Source organism: Neoarius graeffei, chromosome 5 (genome assembly GCF_027579695.1).
Source record: "Neoarius graeffei isolate fNeoGra1 chromosome 5, fNeoGra1.pri, whole genome shotgun sequence".
NCBI classification, from domain to species: domain Eukaryota; kingdom Metazoa; phylum Chordata; class Actinopteri; order Siluriformes; family Ariidae; genus Neoarius; species Neoarius graeffei.
This window is the reverse complement of record NC_083573.1, coordinates 45,838,946-45,856,590: the sequence shown is the minus strand read 5'-3', so window position 1 is coordinate 45,856,590 and position 17,645 is coordinate 45,838,946. Positions and strand designations below refer to the sequence as shown.

Sequence of the window (17,645 nt, the reverse complement as noted above, 5' to 3'; positions counted from 1 at the left end):
GGTTTTGTAACCTTTTCCAGCCTGATGAGCATCAACAATGCTTTTTCTGAGGTCCTCAGAAATCTCCTTTGTTCGTGCCATGATGCACTTCCACAAACATGTGTTGTGAAGATCAGACTTTGATAGATCCTTGTTCTTTAAGTAAACCAGGGTGCCCACTCACACCTGATTGTCATCCCATTGATAGAGTCAGGTGTTTTCAAATTTCACCTTCAAATTAACTGCTAATCCTAGAAGTTCACATACTTTTGCCACTCACAGATATGTAATATTGGATCATTTTCCTCAATAAATAAATGACCAAGTATAATATTTTTGTCTCATTTGTTTAACTGGGTTCTCTTTATCTACTTTTAGGACTTGTGTGAAAATCTGATGATGTTTTAGGTCATATTTATGCAGAAATATAGAAAATTCTATAGGGTTCACAAACTTTCAAGCACCACTGTAGTTTGTATGTCATGATTGTACTTAAAAAATAACAACAGATAAATGAAGATGTTGTAAAAAGCAGTTTTAGAACTGTGTTGGAACGTGTGAAAAAAACATGACTTTACTCATTGTGACGAACCGTTTTGGTCACTTGAGATGATTCTGTTCAGTCTTAGGAATGTATCAAGCATAAAAACTTTAATCTGCTCCATTGATTTGGACAATCAACTGGCCATCAAAAAATGTATGTCCTATTGTTTTGGGATAAAGGGTCGGCAGTGGGAGGGATATTCAATGAGAAGGGTAAAAAATTCCATTCCATTCAATGAGAAGAGTGAAAACCCCTCCCATTGCCATCTCTTAATCCTATGAGGTCAATTGATCAAAACGGTTCGTCACAATGGGTAAGGTAATGTTTTATGACACGCAGTCCAACATGGTATGAAAACTGCTTTTTGCAACAGCTTCATTTATCTGGTATTTGACTTTATTTTGGTATTTGACTCTCTTTAGTGTGTCTTGAAATTAACTCTTGTACTATTTTACTCAGTTCAGAGCCACAACCAACTCTGTTACACAATTATTCTGTAATTTTGCTCCCACTCCAACTCCAAATTTTCCTCTCTAAACTCAAACTAGAGCAAAATTAACTATTTTTGAGGAAAATACTTTTAACTCTGGAAAAACTGCTCAGTCATTTTTCCTGTGTATGCACTACAGCGCACACACATCAACTGATCTGCTCATAATAAATAGCAGAAATCTTTACACTGACTTGAGTTGAACTTCAGCCGGATCGAGTCGAAGTTCAAAAAGGCACAGTTGATCATCGGTGTTGCAGGTCTCAAGGTTGAATTGAATCGCTGTCCTGAATAATCTGAAGTGCACAAAATCCACGTACCATCTTGCAACAAGTTTTACCTCCAAACAGGTAGCCTAAACTGTGGCTGACAGATTTGATCCTGTTTACGGTGGGCATTCCCACTGCGAAAGAGAAACCAATTGAAACCGAAAAAGTGAAAGTGATTATCATGCCATTACCATGTGAATAGTCTTTTATGAATGCGTAAATGGGCGCTCAGCACTCCGACTCCGGTGGGACTGAGTAAGGTGACAAGTTTTATGTTTCATCTAATTTAGGTCATTTAAAAACTATAATATTATTTGGCAGTGGGCACATAGGAAAGTGTAAAATATAAAGCTTCTGTCAGTATGTTTATCATGCTTGTATGATTTAAAAACTCGCAAATATCTCATCTCATCTCATTATCTGTAGCCGCTTTATCCTGTTCTACAGGGTCGCAGGCAAGCTGGAGCTTATCCCAGCTGACTACGGGCGAAAGGCGGGGTAGACCCTGGACAAGCAACCAGGACTCGCAAATATATTAATCTAAATACATTCTAAAGCTGCTGACCCCACAGGGTTAATAATTTCATAATTTTGGCTTCTCTGCTGAAGAATTGCCCATTCACCAAAGCATTTGAAGCATTTAAATACATTGATCTGCCTGTGCATTTGTCAGATGTCCTGTTAAATGTCTTTGTGTGTTCTGTGTGCTGCTCAGACAGGAGAACTAACAGGTAGTCTGGTGAAGTCTACATGTGCCACATTCCTGAAGACGCTGGAGGATTGCATGAAGATAGCCAGCCGCACATTCAGTCCAGACCTGCAGAACCTCAGCCCTCCAACTGTTGCTGCTATTAAACCTCACAAGGTGTTTATTTTGTGATTTCCACTTAGCAAAGAATTGTTGTTTACCTTTTTCTGTTGCTGGATATTTCAGACCAATGAATGGAATGGAGTTTTATAAGTTTGTAGACCTATGTGGCCCACAACCAGAGTTGTTTTTGAGTTTTGCAGTGTTTTCCCTACCATTATATTGGGGTGCCCCCCCCATTTTAATCTCTAAATCACTACAGTATAACACTTTCATTCATGGAAGTATTTTTATTTGGACATTAAAAATACAGTTGGCCCAGGTGATAGGCAGCGAGCAGGACCAGCTGCCCCGGGTGATAGGCAGTGAGCAGGACCAGCTGCCCCGGGTGATAGGCAGCGAGCAGGACCAGCTGCCCCGGGTGATGGGCGGCGAGCGGAAACAGCTGCCCCGGATGATGGGCGGCGAGCGGAAACAGCTGCCCCGGGTGATGGGGCGGCGAGCGGGAACAGCTGCCCCAGGTGATGGGGCGGCGAGCGGGAACAGCTGCCCCGGGTGATGGGGCGGCGAGCGGGAACAGCTGCCCCGGGTGATGGGGCGGCGAGCGGGAACAGCTGCCCCGGGTGATGGGGCGGCGAGCGGGAACAGCTGCCCCGGGTGATGGGGCGGCGAGCGGGAACAGCTGCCCCGGGTGATGGGGCGGCGAGCGGGAACAGCTGCCCCGGGTGATGGGGCGGCGAGCGGGAACAGCTGCCCCGGGTGATGGGGCGGCGAGCGGGAACAGCTGCCCCGGGTGATGGGGCGGCGAGCGGGAACAGCTGCCCCGGGTGATGGGGCGGCGAGCGGGAACAGCTGCCCCGGGTGATGGGGCGGCGAGCGGGAACAGCTGCCCCGGGTGATGGGGCGGCGAGCGGGAACAGCTGCCCCGGGTGATGGGGCGGCGAGCGGGAACAGCTGCCCCGGGTGATGGGGCGGCGAGCGCCAGGTGATGGGGCGGCGAGCGGGATCAGCTGCCCCGGGTGATGGGCGGCGAGCGGAAGCAGCTGCACCGGGTGATGGGCGGCGAGCGGGACCAGCTGCCCCGGGTGATGGGCGGCGAGCGGAAGCAGCTACCCCGGGTGATGGGGCGGAGAGCCCCAGGTGATGGGGCGGCGAGCGGGAACAGCTGCCCCGGGTGATGGGGCGGCGAGCGGGAACAGCTGCCCCAGGTGATGGGGCGGAGAGCGCCAGGTGATGGGGCGGCGAGCGGGACCAGCTGCCCCGGGTGATGGGCGGCGAGCGGGACCAGCTGCCCCGGGTGATGGGCGGCGAGCGGAAGCAGCTACCCCGGGTGATGGGGCGGCGAGCGCCAGGTGATGGGGCGGCGAGCGGGATCAGCTGTCCCGGGTGATGGGCGGCGAGCGGGACCAGCTGCCCCGGGTGATGGGCGGCGAGCGGAAGCAGCTACCCCGGGTGATGGGGCGGAGAGCGCCAGGTGATGGGGCGGAGAGCGCCAGGTGATGGGGCGGAGAGCGCCAGGTGATGGGGCGGCGAGCGGGACCAGCTGCCCCGGGTGATGGGCGGCGAGCGGGAACAGCTGCCCCGGGTGATGGGCGGCGAGCGGAAGCAGCTGCCCCGGGTGATGGGGCGGCGAGCGGGACCAGCTGCCCCGGGTGATGGGCGGCGAGCGGAAGCAGCTGCCCCGGGTGATGGTCGGCGAGCAAGAACAGCTGCCCCGGGTGATGGGGCGGCGAGCGGGAACAGCTGCCCCAGGTGATGGGGCGGTGAGCACAAGGTGATGGGGCAGCGAGTGGGAACAGCTGCCCCGGGTGATGGGGCGGCGAGCGGGAACAGCTGCCCCGGGTGATGGGGCGGCGAGCGGGAACAGCTGCCCTGGGTGATGGGGCAGCGAGCCCCAGGTGATGGGGCGGAGAGTGGGAACAGCTGCCCCAGGTGATGGGGCGGCGAGCGCCAGGTGATGGGGCGGCGAGCGGGACCAGCTGCCCCGGCTAATGGCCAGCGAGCGGGAACAGCTGCCCCAGGTGATGGGCAGTGAGCAGGAACAGCTGCCCCAGGCGATGGGCAGCGAGCCCCGGGTGATGGGGCGGCGAGCGGGACCAGCTGCCCCTGGGTGATGGGCGGCGAGCGGGACCAGCTGCCCCGGGTGATGGGCGGCGAGCGGGACCAGCTGCCCCGGGTGATGGGCGGCGAGTGGAAGCAGCTACCCCGGGTGATGGGGCGGCGAGCGCCAGGTGATGGGGCGGCGAGCGGGATCAGCTGCCCCGGGTGATGGGCGGCGAGCGGGACCAGCTGCCCCGGGTGATGGGCGGCGAGCGGAAGCAGCTACCCCAGGTGATGGGGCGGAGAGCCCCAGGTGATGGGGCGGAGAGCGCCAGGTGATGGGGCGGCGAGCGGGACCAGCTGCCCCGGGTGATGGGCGGCGAGCGGGAACAGCTGCCCCGGGTGATGGGCGGCGAGCGGAAGCAGCTGCCCCGGGTGATGGGGCGGCGAGCGGGACCAGCTGCCCCGGGTGATGGGCGGCGAGCGGGACCAGCTGCCCCGGGTGATGGGCGGCGAGCGGGACCAGCTGCCCCGGGTGATGGGCGGCGAGCGGAAGCAGCTGCCCCGGGTGATGGTCGGCGAGCAGGAACAGCTGCCCCGGGTGATGGGGCGGCGAGCGGGAACAGCTGCCCCGGGTGATGGGGCGGCGAGCCCCAGGTGATTGGGCGGAGAGCGGGAACAGCTGCCCCAGGTGATGGGGCGGTGAGCACAAGGTGATGGGGCAGCGAGTGGGAACAGCTGCCCCGGGTGATGGGGCGGCGAGCGGGAACAGCTGCCCTGGGTGATGGGGCAGCGAGCCCCAGGTGATGGGGCGGAGAGTGGGAACAGCTGCCCCAGGTGATGGGGCGGCGAGCGGGACCAGCTGCCCCGGCTAATGGCCAGCGAGCGGGAACAGCTGCCCCAGGTGATGGGCAGTGAGCAGGAACAGCTGCCCCAGGCGATGGGCAGCGAGCCCCGGGTGATGGGGCGGTGAGCGGGACCAGCTGCCCCTGGGTGATGGGCGGCGAGCGGGACCAGCTGCCCCGGGTGATGGGCGGCGAGCGGGACCAGCTGCCCCTGGGTGATGGGCGGCGAGCGGGAACAGCTGCCCCGGGTGATGGGCGGCGAGCGGAAACAGCTGCCCCAGGTGATGGGCAGCGGGCAGGGATGGCATGTAGAAAGTGGAGGGGTGAGCGAATTGCAAATTACAGAATCGAGCAATAATGTATAAGAGGCTGTGGTACAGATGGGTGACAAAACCAAAATGAAGCATCTCAGTATTGAGGCCACCATGAGTCTCCAGAGTATCTTCAGTGTTTCTTGCCAAGTCTGTGGAACTGTACTGGAGGGATGAACTTTCCTCCAAGATATTCCCTCATTTAATATACAGCTTTTATTTAATCAGGTAATTTAATGGAGATCAAGATTTCTTTTGCAAGAGAGACCTGAGTACAGCAGATAGACCTCAGGTAAGGGTATCTGAAAAACTTGAGCCCTTTTGAGGATTCATGCCTGTACTTTGTGTACAAATCAAAATTCCGCCCCTGCTTGAATAGGACACTGCCAGCTCTCCTTCTGAAACTGTATCCACAGAATCAATGGCTTTGATCCAACTTGGATCACACACATCACACATCACATTATCTCTAGCCGCTTTATCCTTCTACAGGGTCGCAGGCAAGCTGGAGCCTATCCCAGCTGACTACGGGCGAAAGGCGGGGTACACCCTGGACAAGTCGCCAGGTCATCACAGGGCTGACACATAGACACAGACAACCATTCACACTCACATTCACACCTACGGTCAATTTAGAGTCACCAGTTAACCTAACCTGCATGTCTTTGGACTGTGGGGGGAAACCGGAGCACCCGGAGGAAACCCACGCGGACACGGGGAGAACATGCAAACTCCACACAGAAAGGCCCTCGCCGGCCCCGGGGCTCGAACCCAGGACCTTCTTGCTGTGAGGCGACAGCGCTAACCACTACACCACCGTGCCGCCCACAACTTGGATCAAAAAAGTTATATTGTAAAAAAAACTGTTCAAAAATAAATGTGAGAACTTAAATATGACTCTTTTAACTGTTTGTTTAGGTCCAAATGCTCTATAATAGGAGCTGCAGGGAGGGGTCCTGCAGGTGACCATCCTCATCCAGCGCACCCCCTTCCCAAGCCAGTAAACTCAGGGGAAACACTGGTTTTGGTTTGTTTAATTATATGCAGTGTGAAATCAAACCAAACCACAGAGCAAACAAACCAGTGTCTGTTTCTCTCTGATTCAGACTGCAGATGGACCAATATGTGTGAAAGTGCAGTGCTTGTCATGGCTCAGGTCTAGAATTGCCTGTTAACAACTAATTTACTAATGTCATAATGGTTTTTTTTTTTTGTATCTCTGCAGATCAAAACTTCTAACCAAAAAAGTCATCACTGGGAAGAAAAGTAAGCTGAATTCCATTTGCATCCTATGTATTTATGCATCCTTTTGGCGAGTGAATGTGTTCGTTTGTTTGCCTTTTATATATTATAAAGGCAGATGGAGCACTTGAACTAGTGAAAGGGGATCAGGTATATCTGAGTGCATCCTAAGTTATGTCCTGGTCTTGTTACACTTGAATGATTGCCTTGGGCTGTATAAGGCCCTGTCCACACGGCAACGGATTCAGGTGAATCTGATAAAATTGTTTATCGTTTCGGCCTGGCGTCCACACGGCACCGACGTTTTGGGTGCCCCAAAACGAAATCTTTTGAGAACTGGTTCCGGAGTGGAAAAATCTGGCAACGGCGCCATTGCGAAGTCATCTGGATGAGTAGAACGGATTTGTTTACGATGACGTCACAACCACATGACTGTCAGTGCTTCACGCCGGGTAGAAGTGTAACGAACTCGATGCGAGTTGTCAACAAATCCTATAACTTGGTTCATGAAACGCACTTACAAAATATTTTCACTGCTTTCCAAAAACAATCCCGCCAGCAAAAATAGGGGAAAAAAAAGGAGCGATCTCACCTCTTCAGATGTTGGTTTAAGTCCGACAATACATTCCTCAAAAAGGGCGTAGAAGAACAAAGTAATCCATCAACGTGTAGCATTCAATTTATTCCGGACCATTAAAGAATTCTGGAGGATATCAGAATGTTGGCGTACCGGCTTCCATCTACCCCCGTTCATTCCTCTTTCCGCGTCTTTCGTTTTATGCTACTGATTAATAATCAAAACTTTGTGTGGCTGATGCTACAGAAGAAGGGGTTTATGCGCATGCGTCTACTTCTTCTATTGTTCTGGTGTCTCCGATGGGACCGTCTTACAGCGCACGTAGTGGTGTGGCATGTGTATTGCATCGTTTTCAGCAAGCGTTGCGTTGCCATATGAACCTGATATTTTACTGATCCGCTGCCCATGTGGACGCGATATTTAAAAAAAAAAAAATCTCGTTGCCGTTGTCGTGTGGATGTAGCCTAATTCTGCTTGGTTGGATGGTCAGCAGACAGTTCCTTGGAAATATTGTCAGTCAATGTCTGTCTGTCTGTCTGTCTGTCTGTCTTATTTTCAGACAAAAGCGCTCAGTAAACAACTCATCTATTCCATTACTACCTGAGTGTGTGAAGTTAGGACCAGGTGGAGAAGGCCCTCCATTACTTCCAGGAAACATACCAGACCCTTCAACAGGTTCAACACACACACACACACACACACACACACACACACACACACACACACAGGTCATAATCATACTGGACATCATGTCATTCAGATTAATTTTTATTTTAAAGCTGCAGTTTGTAAATTTAAGTGTTTCTAAACTTGTAATAATCATCATATACTTTAAAAGACTTTTGTGAAAAAGCACTGTACTAAATCTTGCTAGTTTCTTTGTTTCTGGTGGCTATTTACATTTTTAAAGGCTCCAGAATAGATTTCATCCACGCTGCAGCAGAGATGCTGAGCTCTGCCTTTTTCCCATAAACCACAACTCCAGCATTGTTTCAAATGCCATACTTTGTGTGCTTTTACTGTAAGTACAATGCTCACATTGGGCAATTCAGTTGATCTAGTGGAAGAGACGGAGCCATCAAAGGCCTCTGGGGGAAAGATAAAGGAATGTAAATCTTTTCCTTGTAATTGGACCTCACTTCATATGCAGGAGAGAGCTTTAAAAGTACTCCTTGAATGTCTATGTATAGACCCTTTTCACTCATGTGACCTTCATAAACGCGACCACCATTTTGGACATGTAGTGGACTTCGGCTCGAATCGGTTTGAATGCGAGGAAGGCGACAAACGAAAAACACAAAAGAAAAAGGAGCGAGATGCAGAAAACACCTTCACTATCCAGCGACGTAGGGCATTTACAGGGCGAGCAGAGGGAGAGGTATTTGCAAAAATTGAGGTTAGCAGGCTTAGAGAACGACGTTTACCTGCTTCCACCAGGATTGTTCACTGACGTACGGAAGTACACGAAGCCCTCGTCTTTACCTGACTTCGGCCCACATGATCTGTATACCTATGTCGTTAAAAACCCATCGCCATACACAGGTATTGATCTGAAAGCGTATAAGAGTTTGGATGCCTACAAATATTTTGTGTCAGGCTGGGCAACATGCCTACATCAGCGGGTCGTCCCTGGAGCCGGTGGTCACCATCTTATTACAGCTAAGGTTTGTTCACATTTTCATTTACTTTCGGTCCTCAGGATAAACAAAATGTTATTAAATGTCATTGAAATAACTTCTTAGTCTGTTGAGACATGGCCCGTTATAAATTTGCTGTTACCAGGCAATGACCAAGAACTGTATTATTAGGATTGGTGTCTGTGTTGTAGCAGTGTACTAGCAGCTAGCTGTTAGCACTAGCTAATGTCAACAACATAGTAGCTAGTATGTTACTGTAGCAATGTTTACGTTCAGTCATTTGGATGACTGTTAAAACCTTTCAGTCTCAAGTGTTTCCTTTACTGTATTTACTAGTTTACTGTAATTATGATCCGGCAGCTATTTACACCGGATCCAGTGTAAATAGCTGCCGGAGCCAACGTTCGAGGTTCCGGAGCGCGCTCCGGCTTGCTCCCCCTCAAATTAAGCCCTATACAGGTAAATAGCTGCCGGAGCCAACGTCCGAGGTTCCGGAGCGCGCTCCGGCTTGCTCCCCCTCAAATTAAGCCCTATACAGGTAAATAGCTGCCGGAGCCAACGTCCGAGGTTCCGGAGCGCGCTCCGGCTTGCTCCCCCTCAAATTAAGCCCTATACAGGTAAATAGCTGCCGGAGCCAACGTCCGAGGTTCCGGAGCGCGCTCCGGCTTGCTCCCCCTCAAATTAAGCCCTATACAGGTAAATAGCTGCCGGAGCCAACGTCCGAGGTTCCGGAGCGCGCTCCGGCTTGCTCCCCCTCAAGTAGGGCTTAATTTGAGGGGGAGCAAGCCGGAGCGCGCTCCGGAACCTCGGACGTTGGCTCCGGCAGCTATTTACACTGGATCCTAAATAGCTGCCGGATCATAATTACAGTAAACTAGTAAATACAGTAAAGGAAAAACTTGAGACTGAAAGGTTTTAACAATCATCCAAATGACTGAATGTAAACATTGCTACAGTAACATACTAGCAACTATGTTGTTGACATTAGCTAGTCAACAATAGCTACTACAGAAGAACAAAGAGGTTACAATGGGTTATTTTAACCTATTTGGTTACACACTCGCCGCCACAGAATGTTAACAGCAATGTAATGCCTTTTCTGGCTAATTTTATTCGTCTTACCTCCAACAAAGTGGTCACTACACAAGCGTTGGTACGCCAAGGGCTGCCAATCTTTCCTGTTAATGGCCGCTATCCATCTTCTCTGTCGGGATCCGATAAAATGATAAACCTTGCCTTGTTTGTTGATGGTTACTACATCCAGGTGCACAACAATATAGTGGCATGATGGAAGTCTTGCTGAAAGTAAAACTTTCTTTGCTGCCGTTCCTCAATGTTGGCTGTGGTAAACTACTGGTAGTACATGTCCAAAATGGCGGCCGCGTTTGCCGTGACGTCACGTGAAAAGGGTCCATAGATGTGGATTTGAATTTTTAGTACTGGTCAATTGTTACTACCATATTTTACAGAGACCAGTTGTATGGAGGAAGAATGTGACGGCCAGGTGGAGGATCTTCAGGATCATGCCAAGGGTGATGTTCCCACAAGGAACACAGGAGAAGACGTGCGTCCAGAATTAACTCGCACATTAGAGAAACAGGAAGAGCAGCCCATCCCCCAGGAAAGCCAAGAGGCTGACTCAGAAGTGCATGAGCTCGAGTCAGAGGGTAAACAGGAAAAGGAAGATCAGGTGGCAACATTCTTCAGTAGTATGAGCCACAGGTATGAGGAGCCTCCGGTGCTGTGATCTATAAAAAATAAACGTGTGTAACTTCAAGTCTAACTTTCATAATGTTCATACAAACATCATACAGCACATGATTCCTTTGTAGGAATAGGTAGTTTATTGGGATTAGGAATTTTAATGTACTTAAGGATTAGACTTCTAATCATTTAGCACCAGTGAATCATATTCTGATGAATAATATAGATTAAAACATTTATTTGCACAGTGCTGCTAATTAAATAGTGTGCTTTTTAAGCAATATTAATGCAATCAGAATTATAGAGACTTACAATGATCTGACGTTCATCATCCGTATATAATGTCATATTTGGAAACGAGTAATGAAAAAATCAGGTGCTTTTTTTTTTTTTTAAATCGTGATTCCTCACACAAGTGATTTCAGGATGTTTCTTATAATGCTAGGTTTGTAAAGCCTTTTCTGTTACACTTTTTCTCCTACCTCCTTTGTGCAATAAAGGAATTGTCAGTAAAAGGTGAAGGTATTAGACCAGGGCTTTTCAAAGTGTGGGGCGCGCCTCCCCTAGGGGGCGCCAGAGTTCTTCAGGGGGGGCGCAACGTGAGGAAAAATAAACCAGAATAAGTTACTATTGCGGACATTTAGCGAACTTCAGCTAGCCTTTGCCAGAGACAAAATGGATCGATTTTTAGTACCTAAAGCTACAGTGAGTGAGGAGACAGAGTCTGGGCCAAGCAGAAAAAGAAGGAAGTCTGACCACGATTATTTAAAGTTTGGATTTTCATGGACTGGATCTGAAGATGCTCCACTGCCAGAGTGTGCTGTCTGCCAAGAGGTGCTAACTAACGATGCTATGAGATGTTTAAAATGTGTAAAACAAGATGTTTAAAATGTGTAAAAAAAAAAAGTTTTAAAAAGCACAGATGTTTCTCATCTCATCTCATTATCTGTAGCCGCTTTATCCTTCTACAGGGTCGCAGGCAAGCTGGAGCCTATCCCAGCTGACTACGGGCGAAAGGCAGGGTACACCCTGGACAAGTCGCCAGGTCATCACAGGGCTGACACATAGACACAGACAACCATTCACACTCACATTCACACCTACGGTCAATTTAGAGTCACCAGTTAACCTAACCTGCATGTCTTTGGACTGTGGGGGAAACCGGAGCACCCGGAGGAAACCCACGCGGACACGGGGAGAACATGCAAACTCCACACAGAAAGGCCCTCGCCGGCCACGGGGCTCGAACCCGGACACAGATGTTTAAAATGTGTAAAAGAAAAAAAATAATGTGTACAACAACCATTTTTTTTAAATACGAATGGAACATTAAGTATAGCAACAGCAAAAATTGTAAGGGGGGGCGCTGTTGTTTATTTGCTCTCTGAGTGGGGGTTGACTCTCCCACACTTTGAAAACCTCTGTATTAGACAATTACACCATAATCACGCCTACAGTAGTGAGGGTGATTTTTTTTTTTTATGTTTCCGAAACAGGAGAGAAAAACAGCTTTTCAGTATTGCAGTACAGTCATTTGTGAATATTGCACAGAAAAAAATGTGAAATCCAGTACCTCAGCAAATATTATTAGTTACTTATAAGTAAGTAAATCAAAGCAGTAGTGCAGATTCTTAAGCGTTCTTTGAGTTTGTCACAAATGACAAAAATACATATGTTCCCCCTCTAAGTTTGATGAGGGTTGTGTTGTTGTTGGTGTTTTTTTTTTTGGTTTCTTTCCCCCCCCCTTTGCTTCAGTTGTGTTCTTTGTGTTGTCTGTGTTATTTGTGTTCATCAAATAAACAACTGTTAAGCTGGAGTGCATGGTAATACATTATCATTTTTTGAATGTCTGTGGCGTTCCTTTTGTAGATTTAGTGATATAAGACTGGAGGACGACAGTGGTATCCCTACACGAGCCTTTTTGGACTCTTGCTATGCTATAGTGCCAGTATTAGGTAGGACATTCTCTCCTTTCTCTCTCCTTTCTCTCTCTCTCTCTCTCTCTCTCTCTCTCTCCAATACCATTTTTCCTTCTTACAATTAAAGGCATTACCACTTGCTCAGCTTTCTTTCTTTTTTCATCCTGCACATCCTTCCTACTTTTGATCCAGCAGCTGTGGCTTCACTTGCTGTATCGGTTGGGGGATCGTGCATGTTTTATTGCACACATTGTAGATGGTCTGGTGATTAGGTATAAATGGTGGGATTGTCATTGTGAAATGAAACCTCGGGTCACTTTTCTGATCAGCCAGTCAGCACACTTTTGCTACTTGCTATGGCCTGTACCTTTGCTGTAACAGTGGGTCCATTCCCTGCTTGTCCAGCCGTGGGAGCACGTTCACTACATATGTAGACATCTGATATGCTAAATACTCAACAGCGAAATGATGACTTTTTCTCTTCAGACAAGCTGGGACCAAAAGTCTTCGCTCCAGTTAAAATGGATTTTGTGGGCAACATTAAGGTGAGTAGTAACATCCAGCAAACATACAGAGAATTAAAGGGAATTCCACATTTCTCCTCCTCTTCGTAGATTGATGCACTGTTTTGAAGATTTTGATCAACCACTAATAAGAATAAGGTGGCGTAGTGGTGCAGTATTATTATTTAAGTTTTGCCACCCTGGATATTCTGAGCCTGGGTTACTGTCTGGGTGGAGTTTCACATGTTCTCCCCATGTTTTCATGTGGGATTCCTCCCACAGTTCAAAAACATGTAGGAGAATTTGTGATCTGTGATGGACTGGTGTGCCATCCTGGGCGAATTCTACCACACTGGGCCCAGTGTTACCAGAATAGGTTCCAGACTCACCGCAGCCCCGACCAGGACAGAACGGTTACTAAAGAAGACAATTCGATTTTTCTATTTTTATTATCCCCCCGCTGGCCAAAAGGCCCGAAGGGGGATTATGTCGTGGCGAAGTTCGTCGATCTGTCCGTCCATCCGTCCCGGAAAGGGTTCTCACCTTCTGAAATCAACTCCTCTCACAATTTTTGGAGGAATTTCATGAAACTTGGCAAAAGGCTTTTGCCACATTGCAATTTTGTTTGCAATATATTGTAGCGGGAGATATTGTGCTCTCAGAGCACTCTTGTTAAAGTTGATTTTCTCCATATTGCCATGTTATGTAAAACATCACCAGGGAGATTGTGGTGTGTTTTTTTTTTTTTTTAAAAAAGACTTTTCATCGGTACACTAGTAAAATTTGGATTGTGTCCGAGACCATCACACATTCGCAACATAACTGGAGCAGATTGAGAAAATTCATCAGATGTGATTTTTGTATGATCCATGTTTCAGGTCAGTGATAACCTGATAGTGATACTCGGTGTCAAATGAATGCAGGCCTAAAAGCAATGTTCTACATATACAGTATTCTCCAAACATATCTTTCCTGCTTGAATAACGTAGTGGTCATAAGAAAAATCTTGTTGCTATTTTTACTAGAATTAATTTTCTCAGTGTTTTGACTTCATTGTGAAGTTCAGTACTGTTGTGCGTGATTAAATTAAGAGGATGGTTGATTACAAAAATCAAGGGTGCATCACAGTGTCAAAGATTCCATGGAAGTGGATAAAAGTGGAATTCCTCAGTAATATCACACTGATATTTGGATGAGTTCTATAGTTAACAGTTTGCAATATCTCTATACTGTACAGTAAATTAACCTTGAAGTTCTGAAGTCTTTTAATCTTTTTTTTTCTCCCCCTGCATTCTTGTTTTAGGCTTTACTGCAATTTAAATCCAAGATTCACAACTTTTAAACATCATCTTGCATGCCTGTATTATTGCTATACCGTAGCAGGAAAGCATTATAAACAGATTGCTCTGCTTTTATTACTCGTATCACTACAGTTGTGACCAGGACAGTTGGGCACGTCACAATTTGAGAATTATTTGTTATGGCCACTAGGTGGTCTCAATACAGTGGTGATGTTCTAAGATTGTTTAAAAGGAAAAAAAAATTCAAGAGCAACACAGTGAGACTTTTTGACTGTACAGTATAATGTACATTTAATTGTTAGCGTGAGAAAATATTTTCAAAATATAATGGTAGTCATGTTATTGTTTTTATAGTAATTACTACAGGGCAAATTATATCAATGCATCAATTATACCATGTACATCACTACACGTTATTTTTCAGCACCTGCTAGTAGGGAAAAAAATACTGTATGAAAAATAGAACCTAGTTCATTTAGGATGTCTTATCTCCCAGAAAGTGCAGCGGAAGTTACAGTCAGACCCAGACAACTTCCCCACTCTGCAGAGTATCGTGCTCCATGAAGTGGAGATGGAAGTGGCGCAGGTGCGGAACTCGGCCACTGAGGCGCTGCTGTGGCTCAAACGAGGATTAAAATTCCTCAAAGAGTTCCTCTCCGAGTTGGATGCTGGAGAGCAGGACATCCATGCAGCTTTGAGTAAGTGCCAGGACTACATGCGAAGCCAGTGGCATTGTTTAAAATGAAGGAGCATAGTCAGCATTGGCTTTCTTTTTAAAGCCAGTGCTCCTATGCCAAAATTGCTGCTCTGTTAGTATAGATATACAGATGGGTGAACAAATGAAAGGAAATCCAAGAACAGCGTCAGTATACCTTGGCAAAGATTCAATAAATCTCTGGAACTGTGCAGGAAGAAAGAACACCATTCGTCTTAAAAAAATTCCCTCAGTTGGTGTTTTGATGATAGTAATGTAGAGTGCTGTCTAACTCACGGTGTAGAGTTGGGTTGAGATTTGGTGACTGCAAAGACCATATCATGTGATGTATCATTTTTGTCCTGAGCCCTCATGCTCTGTGGATCGGGATCTTGTCATCCTGGCAGGGACCGTTCACTTCAGGATAGAAAGGTGATCAGTCAGAATAACTTTGTGTTGATTTGCAATGAACCTTCCCTCGTCCTTCTGTGGAATGTTTTCCACAGCATTACAGATACTGGTTCCTGCAATTTTTCACCCGTCTATATGTCTCTTCAGTCTTTGGCAATAATGACTTCTGACTCTGCAGCTTGGTGCTGAGCCTAACTCATCAGGATATCAAGGACCTTTACTTTTTGGTGACTATATTGTGAAGAAGCCATAAGAAAAATGAAACTGGAATTTATAGGCTATGGTTTCTAATGTATAATGTATTCTTTTCTATTTCTATAATTGAATCCTCATTGTGGTACTGATGACAATCTGGAATACTTCTTTGTAGACAGTGCCTATGGAAAGACACTCCGCCAGTATCATGGATGGGTGGTGCGTGGGGTCTTTGCTGTAAGTCTTACACATGTAACTTTTAAACTCAGGGCTCGACATGTAACTTTTAAACCCACTAATTTCCACTTGCCCCCCCAATATTTCCACTTGCCCCCTATTTTGCGAGTACTACCTTTTATTTATTTATTTATTATTATTATTTTTTTTAGGAAGCCCATAGAATAGTTGTGAATTGCAACATAAAATGAAGATCACACATTGAGTTGAAGTTTGGTTATTGATTAAGTTTATTATTAAGTTTGGTCATTGGTTGCTTTTTACTTGTAACGGACAATAACAATTTTATAATTGTTTTTCTTCTTAAGCAAAGTCTTCCATCCTCACTTCCGACTTTCTGTTTTTGTAAAATACATTTTAAACACAATCATTAATTTGTCTGGAGTTTTGAGGCTGAGCTCCTCTCTTCGTATTCTTTAACCACTCATTTCCTCATTGTTCTTGAAGCGTTTGCTTCTATTTGTTAACATTTTTCTTGATAGCAGGGAGACGATAATGCCTTTTATCTATTTTTCTGTTTGAACAAGCAAAAACTGCGCAAAAATTAACCATATTGAAAACAGATTAAGCCTTGCTTGCATGAAAGACGGTGTGTGTCTGACCCCAGCTGTAATTATCACATGATGTGTGACGTCATGCACAAGGGGTCTATAAACAGTACGCGTACCATACTACAACAGCGGGGCTATATAAAATAACTTGCAAAGCAGTAAATGAAACCGAGACGAAAAAAACAGCCAAGGCATAATGGCGGATACGTAGTGAGGGACGCTTTTAGGAACTGAAATAAAAGATCAAAAGCTTAATTTTTGTGGTGATAGTTCGTAATATATGCTCATTCCAACTTGCCCAGTCGGGCATATTGGGGACATATCCTACTTGCCCAAATGCATATTTTACTTGCCCCAGGCAATCGGGCAGTCCTTAATGTTGAGCCCTGAAACTTTTTTCTTTTTTTTTTTTTAAACTTGTACATATCCAAACCTTACCCCTGACTGGAATGTGTGTTGTTACAGCTGGCACTGAGGGCTGCTCCTTCCTATGGCGGCTTCATGGCAGCGTTAGTATGCCATGAGGGAGATGAGCTGAAGGAGGCTTTTATGTCAGGAATGCACCGTGACCTTGCCGTCTACCTACCAGCCATGGAGAAGCAGCTAGCTATATTGGATGCTCTGTATGAGGAGTATGGCCTGGAGTCAGATGAGGTGGTGTGAGACACTCATGAACACTCGCAGATACAGAGCTCAGTTTCTGGCTGCAGTGAGAGTACTGTAGTGTGGGAGAGCCTGATTAAGGCTTTGCCATACTGCTGAAGGCAGACTTGGTCTGTATGGGCAGAGTAAGCACTGTGGCAATACTAGACATCTACAGTTAGCATTAGTGCTCTGAAGCTGCAGCCATCTACATGTTTTTTCAGGGAACAATCATTTTTTGGTATGTGGCAGGGTGGATGCCAAGTGTTTTGTTGCATTTGTGACCAGGGTTGGGTTTGTTTTTTTTGGGGGGGGGGGGGGGGGGGGGGGGGTTTGACACATTGTTAGGAGTCAAGACATGCTTTTTTAAAAAAGGGTTTTACAATGTAGGTTATGTATTAACACACATCTGTGGTAAGTAGACAAAGCTGTCAGTAGGTATTCAAGTCACAGTATTTGCATTTGTGCATTGCATGTGCAATTTTACCTTCATGTATCCTTAGTTTTCCTCTTGGTATATCAGATATTCCTTTGGTAGCACTGACAGCCAGTTCGAAATGCATCCCATGCCATAGGCAAGCACAAAGTATAAATATTTATCTGGTTTCAGGGATTGACCTGACATTACTTGTATTACTAATGTTTAGCATGCATGAACAAGATAATTGTACACAATTTCCCGGCTGAGTAATTGAACTGAAAATCATTTATATTGCCAGGGCATAGAATAAAACACATAGGATGAA

At 46.8% G+C, this 17,645-nt stretch overlaps 1 protein-coding gene across 2 annotated transcripts in view; it reads left to right on the top strand.

The window, feature by feature from the left end:
* plekha8 (pleckstrin homology domain containing, family A (phosphoinositide binding specific) member 8) overlaps window positions 1-17,188 on the top strand; it is a 31,452-nt gene extending 14,264 nt beyond the window's left edge. For both annotated transcript variants that reach the window (XM_060921795.1, XM_060921796.1), the window contains exons 5-13: window positions 1,998-2,147; window positions 6,512-6,552; window positions 7,665-7,780; window positions 10,212-10,464; window positions 12,316-12,401; window positions 12,852-12,910; window positions 14,666-14,867; window positions 15,645-15,706; window positions 16,723-17,188. In XM_060921795.1, the coding sequence (XP_060777778.1) occupies window positions 1,998-2,147; window positions 6,512-6,552; window positions 7,665-7,780; window positions 10,212-10,464; window positions 12,316-12,401; window positions 12,852-12,910; window positions 14,666-14,867; window positions 15,645-15,706; window positions 16,723-16,920 (1,167 nt within the window). In that variant the 3' untranslated portion in view covers window positions 16,921-17,188. The remainder of the gene's footprint in view (window positions 1-1,997; window positions 2,148-6,511; window positions 6,553-7,664; window positions 7,781-10,211; window positions 10,465-12,315; window positions 12,402-12,851; window positions 12,911-14,665; window positions 14,868-15,644; window positions 15,707-16,722) is intronic.
* The last annotated feature ends 457 nt before the right edge of the window (window positions 17,189-17,645 follow it).